The sequence below is a fragment of the Oncorhynchus kisutch genome, linkage group LG12 (genome assembly GCF_002021735.2).
Source record: "Oncorhynchus kisutch isolate 150728-3 linkage group LG12, Okis_V2, whole genome shotgun sequence".
In the NCBI taxonomy this organism is placed as follows: Eukaryota; Metazoa; Chordata; class Actinopteri; order Salmoniformes; family Salmonidae; genus Oncorhynchus; species Oncorhynchus kisutch.
The window spans coordinates 39,343,556-39,353,984 of record NC_034185.2 but is presented as its reverse complement, the minus strand read 5'-3'; the positions used below and the strand labels follow the sequence as shown (position 1 = coordinate 39,353,984).

Here is a 10,429-nt window from a genome sequence, read left to right as displayed (position 1 = left end):
CAGAGTATGATAACTTTGAGGACTGGCTCCATACCTTCAACTTGTACAGAGGGAAGGCAGGGGACGACGATGAAGCAGCCCTGGATGACGACAGGATCGTGGGCAGATTCAAGGGCTCCATGTGCATGTACAAGCTGCCTCTGACTGAGGAGATCACCCGGGAGGCGGGCTTCGACCCTAACATGGGCATGTTCCAGAGCATTCCACACAATGACCCAATCAATGTGCTGGTGCGAGTCTTCGTGGTCAGGGTAAGTAACAGCCTAGACTCTAACCCCTGACCATAAACCAAACCGTTGTGGCTCTAAAGCAAAGCATAGCGACCTAGTCATGTCTTCTCAGTCAACACATTTTTTTGTTTGGGGGGGGGGGGGGTAAAATAAGGTTTCAAAAGATTTTAAGAATAAATGAATGAATAAAAACCTGAACCATACCACATTCTTCAACTTTCTGTTCCAGGCCACAGACCTCCATCCTGCTGATGTCAATGGGAAAGCGGACCCCTACGTCATCATCAAACTTGGCAAGTCAGAGCTGAAGGATAAAGAGAACTATATCTCCAAACAGCTCAACCCTGTCTTTGGCAAGTGAGTGTGGATGGATACACTGACTGCACTTTGCTTCTGATTCAGCTATTGTATTGAAGCATTACTTGACTCTTGTAACTCACATAGATGCATTGGCAACGCCATCTATGAAAAGCTTACCATTTCCTATTTGCATTTTAGTCATTAAGCATACGCTGTTATCCAGAGCCTTTTGAAACACACCTTCGGTGACAGAACCCTTTCTACATACAGTTTTCTCCAAGCAATATCAAAGCTCTTTTGGAAAATGTTGATGTGGAGTGGCCCCCCTCGCTATTGAACCTGGTCGATACGCAAATACCCCCTTAGGTAAACGTGTTTGTACTTTTTGTAACAATGGTTCCATTGAACAGAAGCTCGAGCCGTGCTTTAGTGTGGGATATACGATTACAGACCAAATGAGAATGTTAACTGTCTCGATGAAAATGATAAATGCCGCGACATTTTATCAGCTAACAATAATGTAAATGCCTGCGCCAAAGCCTGCCACCTTGTCCTCCAATGGACACATTTGTTTATTAATGCCTGATTGTCCTTTTATCTACTGTGCTTTGTTTTTGTTTTTGTTTATGCATACATGTATATAGATCAGGGGATGGAACCAAAATCATTTTCCATCCCGAACAGAATCCCTTTTTTTTCTCGTTCCGTTCCAGTGTTTCCGACCAGTTTGAACCCCCCAAAAAAGTAACGGTTGATATGGTTCATTTTCTGTTGTTTTACCAGTGAAATCAACATAGGTTTTAGATAATAACACATGTATTTATTTAAACCATTAGCACGGATAGAGAATCCTTCTACAGTATGGAATGCGTAAGCTAGTTGTTTACATGTTTGATTGGTCAGATAAGTGCAGCCGTGAGATGCGAGCGAGAGACAGAGCGAGAGAGAGGGGTGGGCATGGATGGGGCTTGGAATGTGTTTAGGCTATTATTAGCGTTCTAACGTCACCAAATTACAGTGCTATACTAGACATCGGGAATATTTTTGGAACAAAAAAATAAAAAAGGTCACATTATTAATCATCAAGATTTAAAAATAACGGCTCTGTTCCAGAACACCAGAGATCACTTTCGTTCCCGATTCTGTTTCCCTTCATCAAAAAATGAAATTATTTTTCGGTCTGCAGTTCTGCTCCCTGGACCCCTGGTAGAGATGATGTTATGTGTTATAGATGACGCCTGTCCCATGTTTGACTATAATTGTTTTAAGTGTCTCAACTCAATTTGAGTGGTCCACAATGTGGTTCTGTAAATAATTAGTATTTTGTATCAGTGTATCATTGTATCATTGTGAAGTGACAGTTAAATATTTGTTTCTGAACTCTGCAATATCAGAATCTTATCTCAAATGTCATCTGTACTCTCTTCATCTCATCCTTTTTGGTCTATCCCTTCCTTCCATCCCTTCCTCTCCTTGCCTCCCTCAAATCCTTTTCAGGGCGTTTGACATGGAGGCTACGTTCCCCATGGAGTCCATGTTGACCGTGTCAGTGTACGACTGGGATCTGGTGGGCACTGATGACCTCATCGGGGAGACCAAGATCGACCTGGAGAACCGCTACTATAGCAAACACAGAGCTACCTGTGGCATCGCTAACAACTACTCTGTGTGAGTTCCTGTCCGTCTGTTAGTTAGTATGTTCCTCTGTCTGTCTGTCTCTTTCGAAAGAAAAAGCAAGTAAATATCGATAACAGTCTGGTGGTGTTGTTTGTTCCTGGTAGGCATGGTTACAACATGTGGCGTGACCCCATGAAGCCAAGCCAGATCCTGGCCAAGCTCTGTAAGGAGGGCAAGCTGGACGGACCCCACTACGGCCCCGGGGGAAGGGTCAAGGTCGCCAACCGTATCTTCATGGGTGCCACAGAGATCGAGGATGAGACTGGTATGTTGTTAGTATTTGATGCATTTATGTCATTGAACAGAGCAAGCTTTATCAAGCTTTGCCTATATTTAGAGAGACCTGGTATTTTGTGTGTGTGTGTGTGTGTGTGTGTGTGTGTGTGTGTGTGTGTGTGTGTGTGTGTGTGTGTGTGTGTGTGTGTGTGTGTGTGTGTGTGTGTGTGTGTGTGTGTGTGTACAGGTCTAAAGAAGCAGACAGATGAGCACCTGGCGCTGACAGTGCTGAAGCACTGGGAGGAGATCCCTAGGGTGGGCTGTAAACTCATCCCAGAACACGTCGAGACAAGACCCCTGTTCCACCCTGAGAAACCTGGCATCGAACAGGTCACACCAACTCCTATATCTCAAAAACTATCCACATGTTATTATTATATATCATTATTATAAGGGTTTATCTATAACCTTTTTTATCCCTTTTTTCTCTCCAATTTGCAACTTCCCAACAGATTTAAATGTAATGTAGTGTTTTGAGTTGATTTAAATGTAATGTAGCGCCTAATAATGGTGAAATAATCAGACCTGGGTTCAAATTCTATCTCAAATATCTCAATTACTTTCACATGCATTTCAAATAAGTATTTAGATATATTTTAGGAAAAAGGAAAAGCAGTTTAAATACACTTGGAAAGTATTTGAAAATACTCAAATACACTTCCTTGAATTTAACCTAGGTATTTGAAAATAGTGTTTGAATTAAGTATTTGAAAATATTTGGTTTTCAAATAACCATTCAAATACTCATATGTTTTGGACTGTGTATTTGAAAATACATAGAAAAAAGTATTTGAAATACCAGATACTCAAATACATATGTATTTGAACCTAGATCTGTAAATAATTAAGAGTAGTGGATAATGAATCTGTAATAAGCGGTTATAACCTTTTGTGACTTCTGTTAAACTCCACAGGGGCGGATTGAGATGTGGGTAGACATGTTCCCCATGGACATGCCAGCACCTGGACCCGCCATTGACATATCACCACGGAAACCAAAGAAGTAGGTCCTGTCTGGGGCAAGTCTTCAGTCAGTGTAGATACAGTGTATACAAGAGGTGGAACCAAGTCATTGTTTTACAAGTCACAAATAAGTCTCAAGTCTTAGCACTCATCAAGTCCCAAGTCAAGACAGGCAAGTCCGAGTCAAGTCTCAAGTCAAGACCATCAAGTCAAGTCTCAAGTCCTAAACTTTGAGTTTCGAGTCCTAAACAAGTCATAATGTGCTCTTCACCAAATGTAATACCATTTCATATTTTTAACAAGAGTAATAGTACAACTGCTCAAAAAAATTAAGGGAACACTAAAATAACACATCCTAGATCTGAATGAATGAAATATTCTTATTAAATACTTTTTTCTTTACATGGTTGAATGTGCTGACAACAAAATCACACAAAAATTATCAATGGAAATCAAATTTATCAACCCATGGAGGTCTGGATTTGGAGTCACACTCAAAATTAAAGTGGAAATCCACACTACAGGCTGATCCAACTTTGATGTAATGTCCTTAAAACAAGTCGAAATGAGGCTCAGTAGTGTGTGTGGCCTCCACGTGCCTGTATGACCTCCCTACAACACCTGGGCATGCTCCTGATGAGGTGGCGGATGGTCTCCTGAGGGATCTCCTCCCAGACCTGGACTAAAGCATCCGCCAACTCCTGGACAGTCTGTGGTGCAACCACAGTCTGTTGGTGGATGGAGCGAGACATGATGTCCCAGATGTGCTCAATTGGATTCAGGTCTGGGGAACGGGCGGGCCAGTCCATAGCATCAATGCCTTGCAGGAACTGCTGACACACTCCAGCCACATGAGGTCTAGCATTGTCTTGCATTAGGAGGAACCCAGGGCCAACCGCACCAGCATATGGTCTCACAAGGGGTCTGAGGATCTCATCTCAGTACCTAATGGCAGTCAGGCTACCTCTGGCGAGCACATGGAGGCTGTGCGGCCCCCCAAACAAATGCCACCCCACACCATGACTGACCCACCGCCAAACCGGTCATGCTGGAGGATGTTGCAGGCGGCGTTCTCCACGGCGTCTCCAGACTCTGTCACGTCTGTCACATGTGCTCAGTGTGAACCTGCTTTCATCTGTGAAGAGCACAGGGCGCCAGTGGCGAATTTGCCAATCTAGGTGTTCTCTGGCAAATGCCAAACGTCCTGCACGGTGTTGTGCTGTAAGCACAAACCCCACCTGTGGATGTCGGGCCCTCATACCACCCTCATGGAGTCTGTTTCTGACCGTTTGAGCAGACACATGCACATTTGTGGCCTGCTGGAGGTCATTTTGCAGGGCTCTGGCAGTGCTCCTCCTGCTCCTCCTTGCACAAAGGCGGAGGTAGCGGTCCTGCTGCTGGGTTGTTGCCCTCCTACGGCCTCCTCCATGTCTCCTGATGTACTGGCCTGTCTCCTGGTAGCGCCTCCATGCTCTGGACACTACGCTGACAGACACAGCAAACCTTCTTGCCACAGCTCGCATTGATGTGCCATCCTGGATGAGCTGCACTACCTGAGCCACTTGTGTGGGTTGTAGACTCCGTCTCATGCTACCACTAGAGTGAAAGCACCGCCAGCATTCAAAAGTGACCAAAACATCAGCCAGGAAGCATAGGAACTGAGAAGTGGTCTGTGGTCACCACCTGCAGAACCACTCCTTTATTGGGGGTGTCTTGCTAATTGCCTATAATTTCCACCTGTTGTCTATTCCATTTGCACAACAGCATGTGACATTTATTGTCAATCAGTGTTGCTTCCTAAGTGGACAGTTTGATTTCACAGAAGTGTGATTGACTTGGAGTTACATTGTGTTGTTTAAGTGTTCCCTTCATTTTTTTGAGCAGTGTATATTACATTTACGCAAATCATGAATGCTTTTAAAAATATCTCTATATTTATTACTTTCCAAATAAACGTTATATTTCCATGTAAATACATGGGTAGCCATGAGAAACACCCCCAATAGTGGTCGACTATCGAGGATCGCTATGGGGCGCAATCGGGCGATATAGGCTTGTACACAATTGCCCAACCTTAACACACACACACACACACACTCTCTGTGTGTGTTTCCAGTAGGCTAACGTATGTCAATGGTTTTAGGAACAGCAGTAACATCAGGCAGGATTTAGGCTACCAACTGCCTAGCCAGTTGTAGCTCAATCTTGGGTGCAATGATCACGTTCCCGCACTGACTGACTGTGTAGAGGCTCATTGATTTAACATTACATTAACCTACATGCTACACTAGTAAAGCTATAAATTATATAGCTGTCGGCTATATTAACCACGATTTACTGTTCTTTGTGCAGCTTCAAATGTCGAACAAAGTTGGAAATTTTTGTGCCTCCGTCTGTAATTTTCTTCCCGCATGTTTTGCAAGTTGCAATCCGTTTTTTGTTGATACAGCGTCGTCTTTATGTCCGAATATAATAATTTGGGGTATCATCTTTCCAAGGGCTCCATCTGAATTCACCTGCCGACGTTCCTCTGCACTGCCACGCACAACTTTTTCTCAGCTGGCACAATTTGATTCAAACAGTAATCCATTTAAATGAAGAGTTGATGCGCTGCACACTTTTTTAAATAGCATCATTTAAAATATTTGGGCTTGGGGAGGGTATCAAGTCAAGTCAGAGTCGTAAGGCTCAAGTCCAAGTCAAGTCACGAGTCATTGGTGTTAAAGTCTAAGTCATCATATTTGTGACTCGATTCCAAGTCATGTGACTCGAGTCCACACCTCTGGTGTATACTATACATCACAGATAGATCATGTGACAACTTTTACATATGAACTCCTTTCTGAAAGGTTGACTGAAGTATTGTATCTTATTTATGGTCCAATATGAAGTGCTGTTTATATAACTCTTAAATCAAATGGACTTGAAGTTTTCCTACTAATTGCGATTACAGGTTTTCTGTGGTAAGTGTTGTGTGTCCTTAGAGTGGGTTGGTCATCTAGCATTAACCCTGGGACATGGCTGTAGAGTCCACACAGCCATGTTCCAAGGCTAACTAGCACCAGACAACAGCAGTCCAACTGTGTTCCTCCCTCCCTCCTCGCCAGATATGAGCTCAGGGTGGTTATATGGAATACAGACGAAGTAATACTCGAGGACGATGATTACTTCACTGGGGAAAAGTCCAGTGACATATTTGTCAGGGGGTAGGTACCACAGAGGGCCGTGGCGCTAAGCCCTGATCGCCCCGTGGGTGTGACAAAGTGGCGTGTTGCGTTTTTTGGCGTTAATCATTGTTTTGTTTTTTTGTTTTGTTTTGTTTCTACGTTTTCCGTGTGTTGGGTGTTTGTTTGTCGTGTCTCGTTTGATGTCCTCTCTCTCTCCTGTGTGTCGATGCTGTGCTGTTGTCTAGCTTTGAGCTGCGTGTTATTATTTGGAACACTGATGACGTAGTTCTAGAGGACGATGCTTTCATGACAGGAGAGAAGATGTCTGACATCTATGTCAAGGGGTAAAACACATATGATTCCATCGCATGGCTCGTACAAACCCCTCACCCTCCCTTTACCCGCCCCTTCCTCAGCTAAACAACCAGAACTCTGCTCCTCTGCTCAAGTCCCACCCCTTTCCCTCAGCCATCCTATCAGCACGCAGTAAACCACCATGCCTTCACGCCTACAGAGAGAGGAAGCCAATCAGGGCCATACCACTAAAACCACCTAAAGAGTCAGTGTCATCAAAGACATCACACAAATGACACTAGGGCCAGGACTAAAATGGACTAATCGTTATTGAATTATCCAGATCATGGATAATGGTTTGCAATATGTTCTGTGGTTGACACACATATTGATTTAGAATTTTTCTTTTCAGTAGGTCTCATACACATTATATTGGATATGAGCCAGGATAAGTCCATGGCAGCCAATTTCTAATCATCCTTACTGCCATTTGTTTAACTGGTATGGTCCTGCATTCCTACAGCACATTCCTACATTGTCTTGGGCAGGGGTTAAAACGATAGCATTAGTCAAGAATGTTTGCATGGGAAATATCCTTATTGTTTTTTGCAATTTTAATGTAATATGATGCTTCTTGTTAATGATAATAGTATAATCAATTCTAATGGACAGTGAAAGTCATAGAAATGTTTTTGGCCTCCCCTCCTGCTTCTCCAATGTGCCCACATTCAGGGTTTCAAATCAGTCCATTCATCTTTTCTTTTTTTACTCCAGTTGAAGAATTTAAAACTGCCATCAATTTTGAAAGATACATTTTTTTATTATTATTGAAATGAGAATTTTGATTTCCTTTCTGAATTGAAAATGAATGGAACCCAACCCTCTTTACCAACCACTGCCCGCTTGACGCCACTGCAGCAGTACAACTCACCTACAGTACTGTACTGAGCCTGCATTGAGACACATTTTGCATTGTATGACACTTCTGCTTATGTTAATCTCGTCGTATATGCATCTTCCCTCCAATGAAGGAAAGCACTGTCATAAACTCTTTTGAGATCATTTATGTGACTCTTTTTAGTTTTTTTGGAAAGCTTTGTGTTGTGCATGGCAATAGAAATCATGTGACCCTCCCAACACCAAATCAGGTCATTTGTATTTAAATACACAGTTCAAACCGTGTTCTTATTCAGTCGTTATCAGATGGTACACTTTATATGGAATTTACCCAGGTCCACACAATCAGCATTATTTCATAGGCATATTTCAATTTGTTTGAATCATTCATCTCATACTGTTTTTTATTGGAGGGTCACATCATGCATGTGTTTTGCTTTTAAAATACTAACTTTCCTTTTTTGTATTAAATGGACCAGACCTGTAATGCATAAAACACATTCGGCCATACTATAAATTATCCACTAACAATCTCAAATCACATTCACTGATGTAAGATGGTTGATCTTCACTGCATCTGCCTAACCTCCACAGATAACCTTCACACAGAGCTAGCTGATATGTAAAAAAATAACTTAATAATAACACGGTCCTTACACCCAATTTACAACATTATTACCCTGACCTCTAACCTTTGACCCCTGTGATATTTAACCCTTTATCCCAGGTGGCTGAAAGGGCAACAGGAGGACAAACAGGACACAGATGTCCACTACCACTCTCTGACAGGCGAGGGGAATTTCAACTGGCGCTTCGTGTTCCCCTTTGACTACCTGATGGCCGAGGAGAAGATTGTCATCTCTAAGAAGGAGTCCATGTTCTCCTGGGATGAGACAGAGTACAAGATCCCTGCACGCCTCACCCTGCAGGTCTGGGACGCTGACCACTTCTCCGCTGATGACTTCCTAGGTAGGCCTACACTGCTAGGGCTCTCTGGAATGCTACATATTCTTCTTTTCATGTCTATTTTCTAAAATGTTCTGTATTTTCTCAGCGACTTCTTCTATAGCTCCTAGATCACATCCCTCAACCTCTTTCATCTCTTGTCCTCTTCCTCTCCAGGTTCTCGCTGTATCTCAGTCTGTCTTTGCCTCTCCATCTTTGTACAGGCGTAGGATCTTAATTTGAACCCTATTGCAGGAGAAATGTTTTACTTGTCGTGTATTTGAGGTTTAATAAGACTAAAGTTTGTCATTCAGACTTGATTTCAGACTTGATTTTCCCGTATGAAAAAATGCATCAAAAATGTCAATTATAATTCAACATAATAATTCACATTTCCTGTTGCTACGGGGTTATTTTCCTGCCGTAGGAAACGGGCTTAAATTAGGACCCGGCATCTGTATCTCCTCAGATATTTCCTCAGTTATTCACTAATGCCCTGTATTTTCTCTCCTGACAGGTGCAATAGAGCTGGACCTGAACAGGTTTCCCCGTGGGGCGAAGACAGCCAAGCAGTGTTCTATAGGCATGGTCCAGAATGAGGCTGAGCTGCCCTGCATTTCCATCTTCAAACAGAAGAGAGTCAAGGGCTGGTGGCCATTCGTGGCCCGCGACGAAAACGACGAGATGGAACTCACGGTGAGAGAGAGAGAGACTAATCTTCAAAACCAAGAATAAAAATGTCACAATTATTTAGGTTCAGGGTCGAGATGTTGAGAGAAAGATACTAACGCCACTAGCGAAGTCTCCACCCCCCTATCTGGAAACTCTCAGCCGTCCAAATAACCAGTGACTAAAAACCTGGGCACTGGAACTACTGTTGCTAGCTAGTCGTTGCATCCCAGAACCTTTTTGACGGACGTTACGATACCCTTTCTTTTAAGTAGTCTGTCCACTAGAGATTACACATACATAGACACAAACGCATACGCACACACGCACCGCACACACGCACCGCACACACACACACGTTGGAGTATTGGATTGATTGTGTCGTCTTCTCAGGGTAAAGTGGAGGCGGAGCTTCATCTGATGTCGGCAGAGGAAGCGGAGAAAAGTCCTGTTGGTCTGGGACGCAATGAGCCTGACCCTCTGGAGAAACCAAAGTAAGATATTTACAGTTACAGTATACACACATTAAGACGATACACACATACAGACAAAATGAACACAATCACAACAAAAAAAAGAGATTTTAAACGTGAAGGTGGGAAAGAAAATGATGGTGCGGAGTCAGACTCATATATTCATCCACTTCCTTCAGGAGTCCTATTTACACGATGCAAAATAACAAAACTGGGACCATATTTCATTCAAATGTCAATTTTATATTCAAACCCTCTCATTGTGCATCCATCAGAAGCTAATAATGGTTTATACAGAGGATATATGGTGCAAACAAGACATACGGCCTATTTTATCAACAGCACCTCTTTGCGCTGTGAAAATGCCCCCCTTACACCTTCACACTATCACTCCATTCTCCTCCTGTCATTCCTTCACCTGTCTCCCTCTGTTTCTTTTCTTCCTTCCTTTGTGTTGCCTTTCATCTTCCCCTCCAACCTGCGTTGTCTTTCCTTCCATATACATCCCATCCAACCCTCCCTTCCTTTCCTCCCCCTT

At 43.0% G+C, this 10,429-nt stretch overlaps 1 protein-coding gene across 10 annotated transcripts in view; it reads left to right on the top strand.

Moving 5' to 3' along the window:
* LOC109900988 (otoferlin) overlaps nt 1-10,429 on the top strand; it is a 132,758-nt gene that overhangs the window by 117,478 nt on the left and 4,851 nt on the right. For 7 of the 10 annotated variants that reach the window (XM_031837536.1, XM_031837530.1, XM_031837538.1 and 4 more), the window contains 10 exons: nt 1-251; nt 460-587; nt 2,028-2,198; nt 2,312-2,472; nt 2,671-2,813; nt 3,398-3,486; nt 6,859-6,957; nt 8,532-8,773; nt 9,267-9,445; nt 9,812-9,912. The exon at nt 1-251 is cut by the window's left edge and continues 22 nt beyond it. In XM_031837536.1, coding sequence (XP_031693396.1) covers nt 1-251; nt 460-587; nt 2,028-2,198; nt 2,312-2,472; nt 2,671-2,813; nt 3,398-3,486; nt 6,859-6,957; nt 8,532-8,773; nt 9,267-9,445; nt 9,812-9,912 — 1,564 coding nt within the window. Of the gene's footprint in view, nt 252-459; nt 588-2,027; nt 2,199-2,311; nt 2,473-2,670; nt 2,814-3,397; nt 3,487-6,553; nt 6,653-6,858; nt 6,958-8,531; nt 8,774-9,266; nt 9,446-9,811; nt 9,913-10,429 lie in introns of all 10 variants that reach the window. The other 3 variants (XM_031837534.1, XM_031837537.1, XM_031837540.1) reach the window with 2 other exon arrangements.